Source organism: Temnothorax americanus, unplaced genomic scaffold (genome assembly GCF_048541705.1).
Source record: "Temnothorax americanus isolate GAGA-0224 unplaced genomic scaffold, ASM4854170v1 Scaffold46, whole genome shotgun sequence".
In the NCBI taxonomy this organism is placed as follows: domain Eukaryota; kingdom Metazoa; phylum Arthropoda; class Insecta; order Hymenoptera; family Formicidae; genus Temnothorax; species Temnothorax americanus.
The window spans coordinates 1,189,334-1,210,339 of NW_027509613.1; the positions used below are offsets into that span (position 1 = coordinate 1,189,334).

General features: G+C 42.6%; 2 protein-coding genes and 1 long non-coding RNA gene across 4 annotated transcripts in view; 1 reads left to right on the forward strand and 2 right to left on the reverse strand.

Annotated features, from left to right (window-relative positions):
* The window catches only part of LOC143903358 (uncharacterized), an 80,075-nt gene that overhangs the window by 9,243 nt on the left and 49,826 nt on the right, over positions 1-21,006 (forward strand). The window contains exon 2 of the mRNA XM_077416895.1: positions 10,363-10,640. Within this exon, the coding sequence (XP_077273021.1) occupies positions 10,363-10,640 (278 nt within the window). The remainder of the gene's footprint in view (positions 1-10,362; positions 10,641-21,006) is intronic.
* On the reverse strand, positions 2,160-5,494 carry LOC143903385 (uncharacterized). The gene is made up of 2 exons (XR_013258705.1): positions 3,125-5,494; positions 2,160-2,958 (listed from the first exon to the last, which is right to left on the reverse strand). It is a non-coding gene; the product is annotated as an uncharacterized LOC143903385 (long non-coding RNA).
* LOC143903366 (uncharacterized) lies at positions 10,647-15,830 on the reverse strand. 2 transcript variants are annotated; one of them, XM_077416912.1, is made up of 3 exons: positions 13,470-15,830; positions 13,245-13,406; positions 10,647-13,075 (listed from the first exon to the last, which is right to left on the reverse strand). In XM_077416912.1, the coding sequence occupies exons 2-3, from the start codon at positions 13,402-13,404 to the stop codon at positions 12,771-12,773; spliced, it is 465 nt and encodes a 154-aa protein (XP_077273038.1). In that variant the 5' UTR covers positions 13,405-13,406; positions 13,470-15,830; the 3' UTR covers positions 10,647-12,770. The 2 variants fall into 2 exon arrangements, with proteins under 2 accessions (XP_077273038.1, XP_077273037.1); XM_077416911.1 differs by having other exon boundaries at positions 13,245-15,830.

Sequence of the window (21,006 nt, forward strand, 5' to 3'; positions counted from 1 at the left end):
TGAGATTAATCATAATTTTTCATTTATATATTATAAAATAATTAAATAGAAAAATTATATTACATTCCTTAAAACTGATAGAAAAACAAATGAAAATATGAAAATTAGAAATATCAGAAATAAATATGTAAATATCATTTTATTGGTCGACACGTTTACAGTTGAATTCTATTGAATTCTGCATATAAATTTGTGTTAAATATAACGTATACATGATTGATGGGAGATGAATGAATGCGTCAAGGTTTTCACGATATATTGAAATTGAACGGACTACTGGAAAGTTTGGGAATCCCTGCCCCGGAATGCTGCCCAATGTTACGCATCGGTCAAACGCGCGTCGTGACAGATGCAAAAATAAACTATAATTACCGTGAAAAATCAAAGTATTAAAAGATTACATTTATCTTGCGTTTATTCGGTATAAACTTTTAAATGGGCCAGGTTATCAATTTGTTTGTTCTTGCATTCCACGATGTATTTTATAAACTACATTTCTCGTTCCTTAATCAAATTACTCTATTGAAATATAGCTCTCTTATACATCAATTATTCCAAAGAAAAAGAAATGTCAAATTGACAACATAAAATTAATTATAAGATTATAACATAGTATGTTAGAATTTTTAGACATGTGGGATATAGCTATACATCTCATTTTTGATTTATTGATCATAGGAAACATTCTATACACGTGTCTGTTTAAATGTCGCGCATAAATCACGAGCATCTTATCCTGGGATTAAATAAAGTGCGGCGTGATAAAATGTGTATAGAATTGGCTTGAGAAATGTTTTGTTATGTGTCAGAGAAGGATACGCAAGTGTGAAAGTGAGCACGGCGAGCGTGGCGAAATAGCTGGCCGTCCGTCCACGCACGTCTAGTCCTCGTCTGCTCGGCCAAGGTCCTTGAACGAAGGTCTGTTCTAAAAAAGCTGCACAATTGGATAACCAATCAGCCAGACAGTATCGTATATCAAAGAGCATGACGAAACGGAATTTACAGACTGTTTATTGTTCCGTTGTGTTGCGATGCGATGATTGCGATGATTACGTTATACGTATATATAGAATGCTCCGTTAAAAATCTATTCATTCTCTCTTTGCCGCGCGGAAATTATTCGAATGAGAAACAATTCCGAAACGCGTTAACACAAAAAAAAATTGATTTTAAATGTAGAATCGTGCGTAGCGTAATTTGTAACGTCAAAGATGAGGAGATCAATTTCGAAATTGATAATTCTGTGCAAATAAATAATTTTTATGTAGGCTTGAGACGAAACTTATTGACGCAAACCTATTAATATGCGAGAATCGAAGATGAGTTTACGTGCCGTGCGTGGCGATGTAACTCATTAAAATCGTGGCGACTGACGCAATGCGTATGCGTATAGTAGACCTTGAGCCACTATTACACCGGCTGTTTATGTCGTTATGCAATCGAGACGGCTTAGTCTGCGTATACGGAGTTTAACGTAGTAAATAATGCTTTCCACTCGTTCTCCCCCCCCCCCCCACGCTCGTAAATTCGCTTCGGCATTTAAACGTCGCTCTAGCATTTAAACTCCTTACATTTGCTAGTTGCACTTTCATGGAATTCTTTTGCAAGATGCGGTAATTAATGATGCGTGTAATGGAGAAGTCATGCCCCGTCTCGTAACATCGCAGTCTTGGTTTCATTAACTCGTGAATGACGATGCCAATTACATTCGTTCACGTTAAAATAGTAATTCTATTAAATACGATTCAAATTGAAATAGTAAATGCATTAAATGTGATTTACATTGAAATCGCGAAACCAGTTATATATTCACTGAAATGCAACATGTATTGACATATACAGATTGATAACAGTGAAATACCATTAGTGATTTTAATGTAACCCACACATATAAGTACTCATACATATAAAATGCTTTTAAATATTTTGAAAAACTAAAATATTAATAAAAATAATCGAAATTATGCTGTATATCTATGTATGTGTGCATAACGTTTCATATAATTATAATGCAACAATCATTAATTACAGTGAATGAAATGGCATTGTATCGTTTGTACAATTAATGTTTAAAGTAAAATTTGGGTACAGATAAAAATTAAGTGAGGTAATTATTTTCTAATTTTAGCGGTAAAATAAAAATGTTAAATATATATATATAAGGTTCAGAATATTTTATATAAGGAATATTTATTAGCTGCCTCTTACAGAGACTTAACGATTTTTCCAAAAGAAATTCGCGTAATTACTGTAGGAAGGGAATGCAAGAGAAGGCTCTCGCGCGGAATCGCACGGGATAGAGCCTCATTCTCCGCGACGTCGTCTTCGAGATGCACGCCATCGTGCATCGCGCCGCACCGGCGGTCGGTAGACGTTCATGGCTGCAGGTAGTCTGTGGTCGATAGTCGGTAGGTAAGGAACTTGGTGGTCGTGGATGCTGATGAGATCCGGGACCAGTCCTAGGGAGCCCTGCGAGATCGCTAATTTCGATCCAATTCACGCTCGAGTGACCACGCTCGTTTTTCCGATCTCTATCTTCGTTGATTTATCGCGTTCGACCGCTCGGTATGCGATCGGCGTTTCTCTCTTCCTTCCTCCTTTTTTTCCTTTTCCTTTTCGCCTTCCACCTTCGTGCACAGCCTCCGAGAGTCGTCGTCTCCGACGACGACGACGACTTCGGTTTCGCTCCTCGAAACGATGACGCGCGCGCGCGCGCGCGCGGGAGCAGGAATCGCCGGAGCGCGCCTCGTATTTACATTCCGCGGCCGCACTTTCAGTTTTTCCTCTTGCAATCGCGCGACGCTCCCGCGTGCCTCGCCGCGATTTGTCAGCGGGGAATTGCATCGTGTTGACTTAACATAGAGTACTCCAAAGGTTTAAGCATGAAGACGCACTCGAGGGAGTAGTACATCCTGTTTCTTATTTTTTTTAACGTTACTTCATGAGACTGTAAAGGTTCTTAAGAAAACAGATATATCAATTAGAGAAATATTTCTTCTCTTAGGTATATTTGATCAACTATTACATCTCACACAAGTTATCTCCAGAAATGAGTTTCGTTCATTGTAAAAGATCAAAAATAAATTTGCAGAGAGATTTGCCTCCGAAAGAAGAAATTACTTACCGTGTTATCAATTGTATTCAATAGTCTACTCGGTAGGTCTACTTTACGGCGCGTTTCCTCGGTATCGGTGATATTCATCGCCGTCAACGGAAACGCGACAGTCTCGCGAACATCCCGTGCAAGACTACTTGACGTTTAATGCGAATGTCTATCCGCCGGCCAAGGACGCACTTGTCGACGGCGCGACGCGTAACACCTAGTGCGATAGAGTTACGCGCCGCTAATGTGTGTCACGCGTACATCGATTGCGTCACGTCAGCCTCGCTCGGAGCCGACTCGTCTTCGTCGTTGTCGTCGTCGTCGTCGTCGGCGGCGGCGGCGGCGACGGCGCATCGCGGCAGCGATCCAGACCAGAGGTAATCGGTGTCAAGTGCCAAAGGAACGGAACAGTCCCGGAAATTGCGATTAATCGCACGGTCATTGTGCGTACAGATGTTCGACGCTCCGACGCGTAAATCAATCTTCGTCTTTTATCCGCGAAAATTGTAATATATCTCTGGACAAGCGGACATGATTACGCTCGCTCAATTAAATTGTACTGTTGTCGTAGTAGCGTTATATTTTTTTATTATGATTTTTTTTAGAATATATACGAAGAACTTTATGAATTTATTTTCATACTGAATATAGTTTGCTCAATGGTAGAATGCCATGCCTACTCTATTATCTTTTATTCATTTAATTAAATCCGTACTTTTGAAGAAGTTTGGTCTTTATTATTACTATCTATTGTTTTTACTATATTTTTATACCTATGACGTATAAAAAAAATCTAGCTTTTTAACAAAATACCGATTTAAAAGTGCATCTAATTCATTTAAAAAAGCTCAAATTATCTCTGAGGAATAAAATTGTTTTTGAAAAATTCTCAGTGATAATATACAGAAGACATATTTCCAGGAAAAATGTTATCGTCCGTCTAGACTCTAGACCTTTTATTCTGCGACGTTATCGCAGGACGTGATATGGCCGTTTCCCGCGCGGAGAACATTAAAAAAAACATGAATCTATAACAATTCATTCGCATGCAGCTTTGCATTCGCATTAACATGTACGTCATGTCGACATACAGTATATACGTGTTGCGTCGCGTTGAAATTTCTAAAATTTTATCTCGATAGAAAAGAGCGTACACATCCTTTAAGTAAATATTTGCTGTTGCTAATAGCAAAAACGATCCATGGTGCTTTCATCCGCGAAAGATAAGTTAGGATGCACACGTGCGCCGAACGCGCAGCAAGCGCGTATAGTTTAAACCGGACTAGAGTCTCTCGCCTAGACACTCGACAGACTCCGCGCACTTTGCACAATAGTAGGAAGCGCTAAAAATAATCCACCCCGGCTCCACACCGCGTTCTGGCCTTGGCCAGCTTCGGTCCTCGCAACCTGACCGGCACTCTTCACGAGCCTTCTCCTTCTTCTTTTCCCCTCGCGCACGCTCCACCTACGCATTCCCGCACGTGGACAGCCGCTGCGTGGGCGCGGATCTTGTTTTTTTTTTCTTTAGAGTCTTCCTCGCCGCGGCGGATTGATTAAAAGTTTGCTCTTTTCTTTCACCGCCTCGCCCGCCCTCGCCACGGTCTTCGCTTAACCCTTTACTCGGTAGAGATAGAACGGAAACTGAAACAAATTCGGCTTTAACTCTGTCCTGCGTCGCGATAAAAGATGCTTCTAGAATGATAAATAAAATATACCGAATGTATATTGCTGTTACGTCGGGCTTTAAATTGTTTCGTACGTTAGGTATATAAATAAACGTCCATATATTTTCTATAGTTGAGGAATTTAATGGAATTAATATGGAATATAATTATGTGGAATGTTATGTATTAACGGAAGCTCATTAAAGCTTACAACGTTAGCAGTCACGGCTTTGAAATACAAGAAATATGTAAACATAGATCTGAATTTAAACATCAGTAATGAATAGAAAGATGGAATTTTTTTACAATTGTTAGAAATAAAAAATAGAGATAAACTGTATAAAACAGATTACCGACTTACTAATTAATATATCATTTTGTTTCTGCGTTATTGCCGCAGAAACTACATTGCGTAAAATTAATCAGAATTTACGAAACTTGCGAGAGCTTCACCGAGAACAGTCGAAATCTCGGTAAAATCATACCGAACGAAGGATATACCGAGAATAGTACCGTTAAGGACGTTCCGTAGTATTAAGCCAACTTCGACGATCGTAGATCGTCGTTGAAGAGCGATCATTAAAGATGTTTTAACGAGGAGCCGCACAGACGGGACAATAGCGGCAGGAATCACGAGGGTCGCCACATCTCTCTCTTCTCTCCCCCTTGGCCCTTCCCCCCGTCCTTAGATCTCTATTGGATGCATGCGAGCGTCTGTCCCGACTCCCGACTCTCCGTCTGCGTGTGGGTCTCGCTCGGTGCATTCGTCGCAGACTCTGGGAGGGAGACATTAAACCCTTTGCCGCGTGATTTAGTTGACAAAGTAGCGTAGTTACAGTCGCCTGCAGCGACGGGACCTGCAGCTTCTAGCCCAGGCCCGCAATACCGTCTTTCGTGGCATCTTTACGAACAATGCCGTGACAAACACGTCGGGAAACACGACCCCGCAGGCTATTTTAAAATAAAAAAGTCATTGTTTAAGCGTCTTTCGGAATCCGATATCCGTATTAGTGTTTAGTCTGGCGTCGCGTTTCACCGGGTAGCAGACGCGCGCCGGCTCGTACTGCACGTGCCATTTTCTCAATTTTACTTCTTCCTCTCTCTCTCTCTCTCTCTCTCTCTCTCTCTCTCTCTCTCTCTCTCTTGTCCACGATCTGTCTTCGTCGCGGCATCGCCACTACGTCGAAAATTTAGCAATCAGACATTAATTAAACATTAATTCTTATGATTGGCACTCTTTGTCAGATGGAAGTGCTTGCTGTTACTCGATCCTTTGAAATATGAATTTCGTTCGCTTTATGACTCGCTAAATATTATCGGCCTGACATTTTATCCGCGAATAATTGATTTGGAAATCTACCGGAGGTGCGAGGACCTGTTTTTAATTTAAAAACGGTAGCGCGCAATAGAACATCCTATAAAATATTACTAAAGAATTTGTCAAAGTAATACCGCGTGAATTCTTGATTCGTTACATAAATTTTTGACGAATTAACGTTTTCGAAGTCAAAAGAGACCCGTGAGTGTCTCGTTCTTCAGTTTACTGCGAGAAGATAACGAGCAGCGAGATCGGCGTAGCCTACCTCGCAATCCCTAACTCGTAGATCACGATGGCGACGTATTGTCTCTCTCTCTTGCTCGTTACCATCCGCGCGCCTATTATCCGATTCTATTTTCCAATCTATCCTCGTACGAGGCGCACCTTGTCTCGTCCAAGCTGCCACTATGCACTAGTCTTCTTCTCCAAGTGAATGCGGAGCGATGCGCTCTTGTCTCGCGGCACTTCAAATAGGCGGCACTCGAGACTCGGCACAAAGAGCGGCGAACCCGTACGGCCGTGATAACAGAGAGCAAGAAAGCTCAAGATAAGGCCGAGGACCCTTGCAGCCGCGCCGCTCTACGTCGGCTCATTCCCGGGGAAATATACACACACGGTACGTTGTCGTGATTGCTCGTGTGTTAGCTTAATTGAATCTCAGAATCTCATCGTACCACACACCATAGCGAGTTTTTTATCATTCTAATATTACATAAAGCTTCGTGAACCTTATTCTTCGACATCGCCGTCGTTTTCGCCGAATACCGATAGATTATTTTCTAAAGATTTAATTTAAGGATAAAGAGGCAAGCATAGGCATTAAAAAAAAAAATAATCGCAAGTATGAGTAAAAAGTATTAATATAAATATTCTCTTCCGACGATTATTCGATTCCTGTTTTCAACGTCCCTAGCTCGAACAATCGGGCAGACTCGTCCTTCCTAACGCGATGCACGCGATACTCGTGGATGCACTCGGCGAAGCCGCATATACCGGTGCATATACGGAGTGCGCGCTGCGCTACGCTGCGCACGTACACATAGGCATCGTGCGTGATCGTGCGCTCGTAGCGAAGGACAGAGAGGGAGAGTCGTTCAAACGAGGGGCCCGCAGCGCCTGGGCTCTGGGCCTCGATCGTCGCGTGTTTTTGCCCCCCGTCTGGCCCCCACCGCGGCTCATCGTTTTTTGTCTGGTGCACACCGCATGCTCTGCACAGCTCACCTCGTCTCCTCCTCATCTCGGTCGACGTACCACCACCTCTTCCTCCTCCTCCACCGCCCCCTTCTCTCTCTGTCAATCTCTTTCGTCGTGCCCCGCTCGCGCTCTCGCTCTCAATCAGGGCCGGTGTGAGTGGGTATGCTCGTGATGCTCCGTTTGCAGAGCGTCCGATGCTGAATATTTTCGATATGACGATATCTTACCTTCGATGTGGCAAAAACAGCGCTGACAATTCTTTCATAGAATGTAAATCGCAAATATGCACACGGATATATTTTTATAATTTATATTAATTCGATTTATTTGTTCGAAAAAAAAATCGAGGGATTTTTATATCACAACTGATGTACAAGGTTTTTTAAACTTCTCTAGGAAAAAGAATGCGATATGAATTATTCGAATTTTTCCAGTTTCAGCTCATAAATTTTTCTCTGAATCTCGTGTCGGCAAATGTTTTCCTAGAATTTTCTTTTCCCATTGGGAGGAATCTTATACAAATTTGAAGAACATTGAAATACCACGAAGCATTTTTTGAAATGGCGGTTGAAATTAGAGAAAAAAAATTAAACAGATATATTTTTAATATACTTTTTTTTTATTTCGGAGTTAATATGATTTGTATATAACAACTTTTGACAACTCTGATAGTATTATCCAGCTAACTTAATAAAGGTATAATTTTTTAATTGTCCCGCATAATCAAAAGCGAAATACCTCATTTAATTCTCGCGATACCTCTTTTGTTTGAAACTAAATTACCGATCTAACGAAACGTTCGCGCCGTCCCTGTTCTCAATCTCGTCGTCATCGGTCCTCCGTCGCGCCGGTCGCGCCGCATCCGGGCGGTATCTCCCCGAGCCGAGACACGCGCACGGACACGCGTGTCCCTGCCGCGCGCGGTAGAGGAGGAGAACAAGGAAGCGATGGAGGCCGTCGAACGAAGCCAGAGACCCAAGCTGTTCCGCAGTCGCTAGCGAGAGGTGATGGCCGGGGGGAGAGGGGTACGGGGGGGAAGGAAGATGCGGTCGTTCGATCTCGGTGCACCTGCCGGCGTTGACGTCCGCGATGCCGAACGGCGATTCGCGATCAGACTGCTCGTACGATGCACAAAAAGGATCGCAGGATCACGATGGAAATGATTTAATTCTTTTCACGATCTGAGCTCGCGAATCCTACGTAATCGTTAGTTCTTAAATCTACCGAATTTCGATTAATTGTTTAATAGTGTATGTGTGAAAATTGTAGATGTCTAATAATAGGAATTTTAATTAAAGTACATTGTCGTTATTTTTTAACGGTCGAATTAATTTTTTAACGACGGTAATTTTTTTTTGAAAACTTTTAATATGTTTGAAAATTAGATGAAAAATGATAAAAAGAGACTAAAATTATTTTATGTACGATAAAATGTTTGTTCCAAGAATAGACGTTCGCCTGTTAGTCAATTAATTACCTTTCTATTAAGGCTCCTGGTCCCTGAGCCGAGAACTCTGCGTTGACGGTGGCGCCGTACCGTCGCGGCAGAAATAAGAACTCTCTCCTCTCACTCTCTCCAATGGAGAATTCTGTCTTGTGACATGTTGACAACCTCATTTTAAGTTGCGGTATATTTCTTTATTATTCGCTCTTTACTTGTGCTCTAACGTTTAACGTATTCGTGAAACTCGTGAAATTGACCGGATGGTAAGATTTGCAAGAAATATATATGCGGAAGGAACATTTACCACTCCTTTCGATAGTCGGAAAACTTTTCCGTATGTTTAGGCTTCGTTTTATGGCTGTTTGTTTATTGTCGAGGGAAAAGGATAGTATCCGGTCAATTTTTGAAGTGTGCTGAAACGATCTGTCGTGATTTTTTATTGAAATGTCTTTTTATTTCGGAAAATATCGCAACTTAAAATTAGGTGTTTTCCTCGCCTCGATAGTAAGAATCCAATATGGCCGCGGTGACTACCCAGGAGCCTTAATGGTGCATGTGACTTGTTACGTAATACGAGAACGTATTACGGAGAAACCTTAAAGAAAATGCTCGCATAATACGCCAGAGGAGAATAAAATTTAAAATTCTAATATCTTCATTTAGCATCTCATTCGGAGTCAAATCTAAATGTAACGTGTAAACAAACATTAATTATTGACCAATTTATGTGCGTTTATAACTACGTTTTAATGCTAATGAAATGATATTACATGTGATTGACAACATGATTGCTCATACGATACGAGATTCTTCGTATGTTTCGCGAAGCGCATCTTGGCGATTACGCTCGCGAGAGTCCTTGGCAATAGCAAGGTTGCGGAAAATGACATCTAATCGTTTCCACGTGTCGATGATTTGTGCCGACTCGACAAACCACACACAGGGCATTACTCGCGTCATGATCGTTGAAGTTCTAACAATTTATTAGTCCTGCAGACACCACACACGATTCAAAGAGACGGGCGAATATATCTTATTGTTAATGCTTTTATACAGTTCATTTTTGTAAGTAAAATGTAATTCGTCTTTTTTATTTAATGTATACTGTTCTCATTTATGTTACATAACGCATTATTAAAACGATGATATCATTAGTACATTGGTAATTGGTATACATATGTATTACTTATATATAATATAATGACATCGTATGGATCACACGAAAACATTGACATTAAATCGGTTAAATCTTAATGGTAACTTCAAGTTTTAAATTAATTGTAATTAAAATATTTCATAAAAATATTAAATTAAAAAAAATATATGTATGTCTCTCACTTTTTAAAAAATTTTATTAAATAACATGAGGGGGAAAATGTAAATATTACAGAGAGATCAATCAATATTCCTTTGAGTGTCAGTAATCATAACTCACTGAAATTTTTTCACATCCTTTGAATAATTCATTTTCACACTAACGATAGTCTTATCTCTCCGCTTCGCCACTAAGAAAACTTGCGGCAGTTGCGACATATATAGAACCGAGAACAGATAAATGCGAAAGTTAGGGAGATTGACGTACGACGAAGTTTCCGATCAAAATTATTGACCAATCGCGGTATCCGATTTCCGGTTGCAGTGGGTGCGAGCGGCTACATCGTCTCGGCGGCGCTCGTGCTGATAGTCGGAGCACTGGTGGGTGTCCTGGCGACGATATCGCGTCATTTTCATCATCGTCGGCTGTTGGTGCATGAGCCGGTTCCTCCCGGCTCTGCCTCCTCCGCTTCTGCCTCGATTCTCCACCACCATCATCGGCATCATCATCATCGTCACCGTCATCGTCGTGAGGAGCCACCGCCGCCGCCGTTACAGCGCTGTCTTCTACTGCAGGATCATTATCGTTATCCTGATACACCCGTGAGTACCATCTGATCGTCGAGGATGCGTGAAACTTTGAGAGAAATTACGTTTCTACGTAGAATGTATAGAAATTCGATTTCAACAACGATAATATACATCGGCATATAATAATGTAAATGTTAATGTGAATCCCGTTTTAGATTGTAATTATTACGAAGGAAAACGAGGGTGGTGTTGAGGGGAAAAGAAGACACGGATAAATAACGCTTATTCATTTTGTATTTCACTTTTACATCTTCGCGAAGTCCATTGCACGGACTTACGAATTACGAACCGATACGCCGGGATGCGATTACAAAGGCATGAGCCCTCCGACGCACGACCGATCTTTTCGGAGATTTCTTCAGAACTCTATGACTCTATCGAACCTTCTCGCGCACTCAGCTCGTCTCGAACTCGCTTGAACACGTTCGGACTTGTACGGCCGTTACACGCTTCGCGTAAACAACTTGCGTCATCGCCACCCGACCAATCATACGCACTCTCCGATCGCGCGTTGGCAGCGGTGGTCAGCGCCTCTAGCCATCATAGTTACCGCGCCGCTCGCATGCGACATGTGGAGCTACCTATCGGGGTAGGCCCCCTTCGATTTCTTACAGATCGGCCAGCCTGGCATGACATTTGACCCGAATGTAATCTGGCTTTTCAACATAACTTAAATATAACTTATTCATTAACATCGCAATACTTTGAACAATGCAACTCGAACTTAAATAAAATCATATAACCCGAACTTAAATAAATGAATTTTACTCAACTGACTTTGGTATTAATAACACAGAATATTACAGGCACGTTCGGCTATTTCACAGCATGAACTAATTCTAAACTTATACACTAATAGGAATGTCTTCAACGCTTGACGGACTGACAGGTTTAACCGTTTTAATCCACGGCTTCAGGCGGTCTGGTGACAAGATCGAATTATAAGGACGGGATGTGACGTCGAAACCGGGAATACTCTGCACCACATACCGATTCTTATTCAAAGCCTTCGCAATTCTATAAGGACCTTTATAAGAAGGTTTCAATTTTCTATCTTCTCCAGGCTTAACAACCGTGTCGCAAATCATTACCAGATCACCTGCGTTATATTCCGTCGGCTTTTTGTGCGTTTTATCGTAATATGCTTTATTATAATTCTTGATGCCTTCAGCAGAGTCTACCGCTGCCTCGCGAACCGAATCACGGTAAGCTTCGAAATTAAATTCAATCTTCGCCAATTGGTTGAGACGCTCTACTAACTTAGCATCCATGTGACCACGCTGGTCATAACCTAAAAGTAGTTTTGAGAGGGAACTCTTCAGAGAGAAGAATGAAATGTGTTATTTATTACGTATTGAACTGTGCTTAAATAATCCTTCCACTTACGTGGTTCTTCGACCAGTTTTCTCAACGACGATTTTAGAAACTTGTTCACCCTCTCAACTATACCGTTCGCCCAGGGAGCCGCTACCACTACTTTGCGATGCTTATATTATTTGAATTCAAGAACTCGGTAAATTCGTGCGATGTAAGAGCAGTTCCTCTATCAGATATTATTTCGTTTGGGTTACCGAACATATGAAATAGACTGTTAAATTGGTTGACTACCTCCTTCGAATTGGTGGTTTTAACCGGGAACAACCAAGTGAATTGCGTGTACGCGTCAACGACTAACAGAACATGCTTAAACCCGCCGACCGATTCCACTAAAGGACCATAATGGTCGGTATGCAATATTTGAAAAGGGGCTGAAGGGCTTCGCAGGCGGGCCCCTCCAGTTTAACCCCGCACGAGGTTTGAAGGGCGGCTTTTTCTCCGCTGTTTGCGTCTTTAAAGACAGGCCTACCTTTTCCACTGACTTGGCTGTTTTTACTCTCTGACAACGTTGTTGTCCGGGGTAGATAAAAGCCTTCCTTGCTTTGGTGAGCAGTTTGAATAGCTCGCACATAAGCTTACTTGAGTCAATCAGGGATATTAGCAGCTCTTTCCTGTCGATTTCTGCTTTCTTATCATTTAGGATCATGTTGATTGCTTTTCCCAATGACGACAGACTAGCGCCACAAAGGTCTTGGTCGATTGCTAGATATTTGTTTCGTTTCTTTGTTGTATCATTCACGATAGCCTCCACCTCTGGGTTTAATTTCAGTGTGTCGAAAGGACAGTTGCCTTTCCGTGGGTACGCTTTGAAAAGCTTGATTTGCTCTTTTTGTCGATACCCTCAGCGAGGACCTTCTTCCACGCCTCCGCCAATTTTGGATGGAATGCAAATTCCTCTTCGTTTCTAACAAGCCCTTCGCCGAGAATTTCTAATGTTTCCTCGTCTAACTCGACAAAGTCATCGTCGTTTTTTTCGAGTTCCGTCACTTCCAGATTGAGATTATTAACATTTTGATTTTCCTTATCTTCCTCATCGAGCAAGGGATTTAAGTCTATGTCTCGAGGAGTATCTGGAAGTGCAAAAAGATCTAGGTTATATACGCTGTCAATTTACTGACGCAAGAGAGGACATTGCTTTTTACATAACCTAGTCAGTTCGTACGGAATTTGTCTCACCTCTTGTGTGAGCTAACCGCCGATAAGATTGCCTCTTAGAAAAGAGGGCAATTCCTAACTTACCTGTCTCTTTTGAGGATAACGAAAAGGTATCGTGGTCTCGGCTGCTTGACCGTGACGTATCTTTATCTTTCATTACTAATTTTTCCTGAATTTTTTTTAGCTTTTTTCGTAGCCTCTCTACTGAGGGCGAACGGTCTCCCTTTTTAGACTTCTTTCCCATTTCTACAACCAATATAAACGATTTATTATATTTCACTTGCTGAAACGTGGTTTCTCTTTACGCACAAAAAACGTTATGGCAAGAAGATGACGGACAGAGGATCTCCAAAGGAGGGACTCTTGTCGCTCGTTTCTTATTGGCTGAACATTGTGGTGACTCCTACGCGCTGGAAGCAGTACTACCTAGTGATTTTTAGTGATCTCGAGAACGAGACATGATGCATAATTGAACGTTATTCTTCACACAACACTTATCTCTGCGACGGTGAAACGGAAACGAGAGTATTGTACGCACAGACCTCTCGGTAGAAGGTACGAAAGTATCGTCAGGATACTTCGAGGGCAGAAGACACAGGGATACCGTGGCGGACGCCAAGTCTCGAACCGTCTATTGTGACGCGAGCACAAATAACCACACTCACGGTTAATGTGAATCCCACTTCTGAACTGTAAATGTTAATGTGAATCCCGCTTTAGATTGTAAATGGGAATGATAATTATTGTTTCACCGGTATTCACGAAGGAATATGCAGGACGACCTCGACGACGTGGCGCGGGTATTATACAACACCGCTTATTACGAAGGAAAACGAGGGTGGTGTTGAGGGGAAAAGAAGACAAGGATAAATAACGCTTATTCAATTTGTATTTCACTCTTTGCGAAGTCCATTGCACGGACTTACGAATTACGAACCGATACGCCGGGATGCGATTACAAAGGCATGAGCCCTCCGACGTACGACCGATCTCTTCGAAGATCCCTTCAGAACTCTATGACTCTATCGAACCTTCTCGCGCACTCAGCTCGTCTCGAACTCGCTTGAACACGTTCGGACTTGTACGGCCGTTACACGCTTTGCGTAAACAACTTGCGTCATCGCCACCCGACCAATCATACGCACTCTCCGATCGCGCGTTGGCAGCGGTGGCCAGCGCCTCTAGCCATCATAGTTACCGCGTCGTTCGCATGCGACATGTGGAGCCACCTATCGGGGTAGGCCCCCTTCGATTTCTTACAATAATATAGTTAAAGGGATGAAAGATGAGTAACGCGATCGGTCGGCGGATTTATTTTTATACACGCGTGCTTTTGAAATAACTAATATTAGAGAACATTAAGAGAAACTTATTATGATAACCAGGAGAATTACTAAATTGCGTCGCTGATGGATTTATACGTGGATCATCACATATATCTCGAAGCTGTTCGAAATAAAATCCGAAGCACACTTCCGCATATTCGTTGTAACTGTATACGTCGTACTAATTTTAGCAAACTTGACCGAGTTCGTCGAATAGCTTCTTTACAAATAACGGCTCGAACGAGCCGCGACGAACGTCGCGCATCGCATTCTTCCCGAAACAATCCTCTTTCTCATTATTTTCTGTCGCACATTTTGCTGAACAATCGCCGGTCTCATTACGCATTCTTGATATCGCGCGTCACGAGTCCAAAAGGCATACGCGCACGCGCTATCTCAGCGCTTTTATTTTTCTTCCTCGCCAGGCAATAGATGCGCCGTTGTCGTTACGGCCGCAGTATAGCAGGCGAGAGTTACGCGGAGATCACAGAAGGGGGAGGGGGGAGGAAGTGCGATTTCCCATCCAGCGGAGGTGGTTATCGGCGACGTTGTCGACCTTCGGCAAGATTATTACACGATTCGTGGAACGTCGAAGGCTATCTAGGAAAAAGCTTCCGATATCTAATCTCGGCAGCCGGCCCGGCCGTGCTTGGGCCCGGCCGTGCTTGGTCACGGCACAGCTGCATCTACCCGGCGTTTTTTTTTTCCGTCTCTTTTTCTCTTGCTTCCAGAAAAGCAGACGACGCGACCTCGCGGTCGCGCGTAACTTTTCATTCCTCCACTTTTTCTTTTGTTTCTGTGTCCCGAGTCAATTATTTTAAACGCGTGACAACGAGGCCGAATCTAGGACGAGCATGATTTACGAGATCCACCTGCAGCCGTAATCGATAGTATTATAGTGTATAGTATTATATTGCTGCGAGTTTTCAGATGAAGAAGTCGCGAGTCGCATGAAATAAATCCTTCACACGTAACTTAATGCGATATGATTCGTTTAACATTTAATTTTCGTTCTCGTGTTGAAACTGTTTTTTTTTTTATTAACTCTGATTTTTAATTAAAAAATCGAACGAAATAATTTCATCATCTTAAATTGAAAAATAATAATGGTTACGAGAAATATTTTTCCGAAAAATATTTAATTTTGTTCACAAATTATTTTTAAAATATCCAATTTTTCTTTCGCGAACATACTCTGAACAATATTCTCTAGACAATTTTCCCCAACACAAGTGTTATAATTCGCATGAGCAACGTCTATGCATTTCACTTCGCGACGTATCCGTCCCGATGGCGAGAGATTCCGATCTCTATCAAGTTAGCCCCCCACAATCGCAAAAAAAATCCGGACATATTGAAAAATTTAGTGTTAATTATTATGTGCTAATTTGTTGCTTTAGTCCGAATTTTGTTGCTCAAACCGTTTAGCAGGAAATCGAGATCGAAAAGGGTGGGGCCAGCTTGTCGTCAAGCTAGCCCCCCCCCCCCATAATAAAAAACCTATATAGAGTGCTCAAATAAAAAAAAATACACCCGAATTTGTTGCTTTTTTGTTGCTCCAAGATAACGTGAAAACATTTCTGAAATATAACGTTTTTTTAGAAAATACGTATATCCGAATACTTAACAGATAGCACTATATTGACTACATCTTAAACAACAAGACCAAAAAGAGCCGAGCAACAAATTCTTTTAGTTAGTTGTTAGCCATCGAAGTCGTGGATAACGGTCGACGCGGAGATAAATAATTTGTTTATTTGCAGTTAGGGGCGAGCAACAAAATTATACGTTGCATATTCTGGTAGGGCACGGTCCATAGAATATTTACATAACAAAAAGACCCGAGCAACAAATTCTTTTAGTTAGTTTTTAGCCATCTTGGAGCAACAAAAAAGCAACAAATTCTGGTGTATTTTTTTTTATTTGAGCACTCTATATAGGTTTTTTATTATGGGGGGGGGGCTAGCTTGACGACAAGCTGGCCCCACCCTTTTCGATCTCGATTTCCTGCTAAACGGTTTGAGCAACAAAATCCGGACTAGAGCAACAAATTAGCACATAAATAGCACTAAATTTTTTAATAGGTCCGGATTTTTTTTGCGATAGTGGGGGGGCTAACTTGATAGAGGTGAGATTCCGGGTCCCGGCACTCCCGGCATCGATCGGTGGCGGAGCCCTTTCCTCGGCAAAGCCCCGAGGGTACAAGGACGTCGACGGTGCGTCCACCGCGCGCTTCGGTTTCCATCGGCATCGGGTGATGGGGAACTTAATTTGGAAGTTACCGGTCCCGTGATTACGTCGAGGAGAGTCGTCGGAAGTTCCATCCTCCTCGTCGGCGCGGCGCGGCGCGGCGGCGAGACGTTGCGATGCGTTTAGTATAGCCGTCGACGCCTGCCCCCCTTTCTGCCGCCGCTACCGTCATCGCCGCCGCCGCCGCCGCCGCCACGACGTGGACCATTGTTACTCTAGATTGCATCGCAAATTAGATTACGGCGTACTACGGGACCGCCCTTATTCTCGTGCGCGCCGACGCCGACGCCGACGCCGACGACGCTGTTCTACGCTTTTTGGCGGAGACCGAGAGGATGAGGCTTCCTTTTGCTCCTCTCAGTCGCGGCATTCTCCCGTCCTTATCTTGCCCCCGATCCGCACCAGATTGCGACACACACGAGCCGCCGCCTTCTCCGCGTGCATACAGATGTACCGAGCGACGACGCGACTTCGAGATGCCGACTGCGACTGCAACGTCGAAAATTTCCTCCCGAGCAGAGATCCCTTCTTTCCGATATTCTTCCGGTAAAACTTTGGCCGTTGAATATTTCAAATTGGATAATTTACAGAAATTTTATATTTTTGCGTATAATATAATTTTTTTTATACATAGTATATATAAAAACCGATATATTAGATCCAAATTAATTTTGTTTTAATTTTTATTGCTTTAGTTGTACTCTTTTTCTGGTTTTTCTAAATTTAGTGTAACAACAAATCTTCATTTTGCTATCGAGCTTAATTATAGAATACCATTATCTTATTCCAATCTTATCTTAGATTCGCTCTCGATCTTCTTGTTCCAATTTCATTATTGCGTCAGATATATCGCTTGGGTACATTATTCTATTTACTCGGAATAGTGGCAACTAAATCGCATGATGATGTAGCTGATAATATCCTTCAGTAATAATAACGATGATTAAACTATCTGGTGTTAAATTTTATTAGACAAAGTTCAAAAGTCTTTTCTCAGTTAATCTAAAAAGTCTTTCCGGAGTACTTGTTTGACCTTCCGGCCGACCTTCCTGATTCAAGATAGTGATGAAACCGTTGACTGTGTAGATAGCCGACCGTAAAAGAGAGAGGAGAGATTAGTCGGGATGGGAGTAAATATTATGTCTAGCATTTTGTGCAGCAGTAGTCTCCGATTACTCCTTCGCAGACTGACATGGTTTATCTCCTTTTACCTTGCACTCTTTTCTTTGCGGGAGAAATTTCGCGGGCAAGTTGATCAGACATTTCGAATTAATTTTTTTTAGACAATTCATAGCATGTTCCTAATCAAAGGTTTATGAAAAACATTTCGTGTTTATAACTATTTCAATTCTGTCTATTCTGTCAATTCTGATTATTATATTTCGAAGTGTAGCATCATCTATATTTATGTTTCTTATGTTTTACCCATAGATGAAGCGATCAAGCGAGCTTATTCAGCCGAGCAAATAAAACGTGAACGAAGAAGATTAATCTAATCGAACGGATTAAACGGAAGACTCGAACACACTGGCATTTTCCACGACACGGCTCTGTACTTGGCCTCATCCTGTGAAAAATGCCGGTGTGTCGCGACACGCGACCGTATAGCGACGACGTCGGAGAGTGGTGTTTATCCACCGTCGTCGCGTCGTCGCCGACGGCGTCGTGGGGGCATCGTGGAGAGAGGATGCACCGTCGTAAACCACTGCGACGCCAACGAGATGCGACGCGACGCGATTCGACCCGACCCGACGCGACGCGACGGTGCGCGACGGACGTTACGCGGACGTTCGCTATGCGAGAGTCGCTGTGTAAACCGCGCACATATCAAGCGACACCCGGGCTTCCCCCGGTAACGTTAAGCTCGCGAGCGGGGAAGCAATGACCTGATTTGCAATTTATTACGTTTGGGCGACGTCTAAGTACGGCGCATTGGCGCCGCTGCCAAATCGGCCGGCGGCTGCCGATCGACGCGTATACACTATACAGGCACCGCGAACGTTCCCGCACGAGCACGAGCGCTCGAGCGTGAAAAACAGGAGCAGAGCGCGAGGCGCGAGGCGTGTGCAAAAAAACAAAAACGAGAGAATCAACGCGCGCGCAACCAACGGGCGGGAAAAACAATCGGAGACAAGTAGGCAAACACAGACAGCCGCGCATATGCCCCGCGCGAACGGTACGCCCCGAATTCCAACGTGAGCCGCAAAAATCGCGAATCGAGATTCCCGGTCATGTTTCCGCCGCGGTGTGTACCATCAGTGTACGTTGTCGGTGAAGTAAACACGTCAAGCGTGACGCGCGTCGCGACAAATCGTCTCGTCGAAACGTTTCGATCCGTGACCGTCGGAATTGCTTGTTCAAGTAGATTGATTTCTTGGCTCATATTCAGTAGAATCATGAAATCATTATCAATTATATTGCTCAAGATCCCTTTCAGGCTGCCATTTTTTGCTTTTCTACGCAGCACACACGAGTAAAAATTTACAGTCTTTTTATAACACATTTTTATCATTTCATTAAAATGTTTAGAAGATTCTTGTTTATTGAGAAGTTGAGCGATGATAGTTTGCCGTTAAGTTTTTTCTAGGGAAAGATCAGCTTCTCGATTTTGCAAACAAGTGAAAATGAGGTCGACGAGCTCGAAACGCCGGCGTTGTAAAATAACGTTGTCCAGACGTGCTAAGTGGCATTTGTACTACGGTACCTACTTTCCACGACCATCGGTTACAGGCTATTTATTGATTGATATTATTGAGCAGGTGGCCGGTACGTTTCGTGAGCGGTACCCACATATGTCACGGGGATTCGTAGCTCGCGGGTGGAAGTTGTGGAACTAGAGTATACTTACGTGCGATGACGTAACGAGACGACCGTCCGCCAGTGACGCAACGCGTCACTCTCGCGAGATATAGCGCGACAGTAGACAGTACGAAAATCGCGATCGCGATACACGAACGGACCGCGCGACGCACGTGTCTCTATTACCTTTTCCGGGAAATAACGACGTCTAGACTTACGCGTGAATCATCGTCCGCCGATGCGAACAGTAGCAGGTAGTGATAAATCGTGACACGGTGATGAGATTGCGGCCGTAAAAAATGCCCATAGCTCGCGGATTAAAGATCGCGGACGCTACGATCTCAGGCTTCGCGTTGAGAACAAAGATATATCCAGAACGATCCTCGATTCGTGCTAATTGATTCTAGCGAGTGTAAATTCAGAGCGCGGAGGAAAGTGTCACATAAACGACGAATTATCCACATTTTATTTCTCGAGTTACGGCAAATTATGGGTGACATTTATTTTTGAAATTCTCAGTGATATGATTTCTTTCATTATAGGTTTTTTTCTTTCGCTATCAATGAAGCGACACGTTAAAGTATTCTGAATGTGGCATATTGAATCTACGGAATTATTCGGAAACATTTTATTCTCTATAAGAGAATCGTTCACATAGTTTTTAAGGAGTTGATTGACTATTCCGAGATTTTAGGGCAAAACGAAGGGAATTTGGGGCGAAGCTACGCCAATGGTCGATGGCTACGCGCACGTGCTAACCGCGACATAACTACGCGAGCATCGTCACGTGCTGACGTCACAATCCATGGCACACACGATGCCGAAAGTGGTGTCGACCGCGTCTACGCGACGTCGAGTCGCGACGAAAGCAGAAGGGTTGGGCGTTTCGTGTGAAAAATCTAGGTCGAGTCGGTAATAAAATAACATCTTCATCTTGTTGCGTAAGCGTAACGTATAGGGTCTACATTTCTTTCACTTCTTCGCTAAGCGTATATACATATATATATATATATATATATATATATATATATATATAGTTATAACTTCCAAGAAACGTATAACTTTTTCTAATCTTATTTACACATAATCAATACTAAAAGAAGAGACAAAAATTGTCTCTCTAGTTTTTTCACAGTTTTTTTCAATCCACAGGCAAGCTATGAATTTTTTTAAACTTACGCAACTAAAAGAAGAGAGGTAATCTAAATATAAAAAGAATCCTAAAACAGAAATTTCAATAATATTGTAACCCGGAGCTACGTGACATAACGTCTTTCTTTTTTATTTGTTTACGCACACGTCTGCATCAGTAATTTAATCAACGCGTTTGACACGATTAAAAAAGAGAAATGCCGTCTCGCCGAGTCATTCATTTGCGCTACAATGTGTCTCCGTTTAACGGTAAACGTTCATCGCGACATCATGCAAATATTTACACTTGTGTCGCAAGAAAGAACGCACGTTACAACGAT

Coding starts and splice junctions, on each gene's coding strand:
- LOC143903366 (XM_077416912.1), bottom strand. CDS start 13,404: ATGGGAAAGAAGTCTAAAAAGGGAGACCGTTCGCCCTCAGTAGAGAGG. Junction 13,076..13,244: donor GTTATCCTCAAAAGAGACAG/GTAAGTTAGGAA, acceptor TTGCACTTCCAG/ATACTCCTCGAGACATAGAC.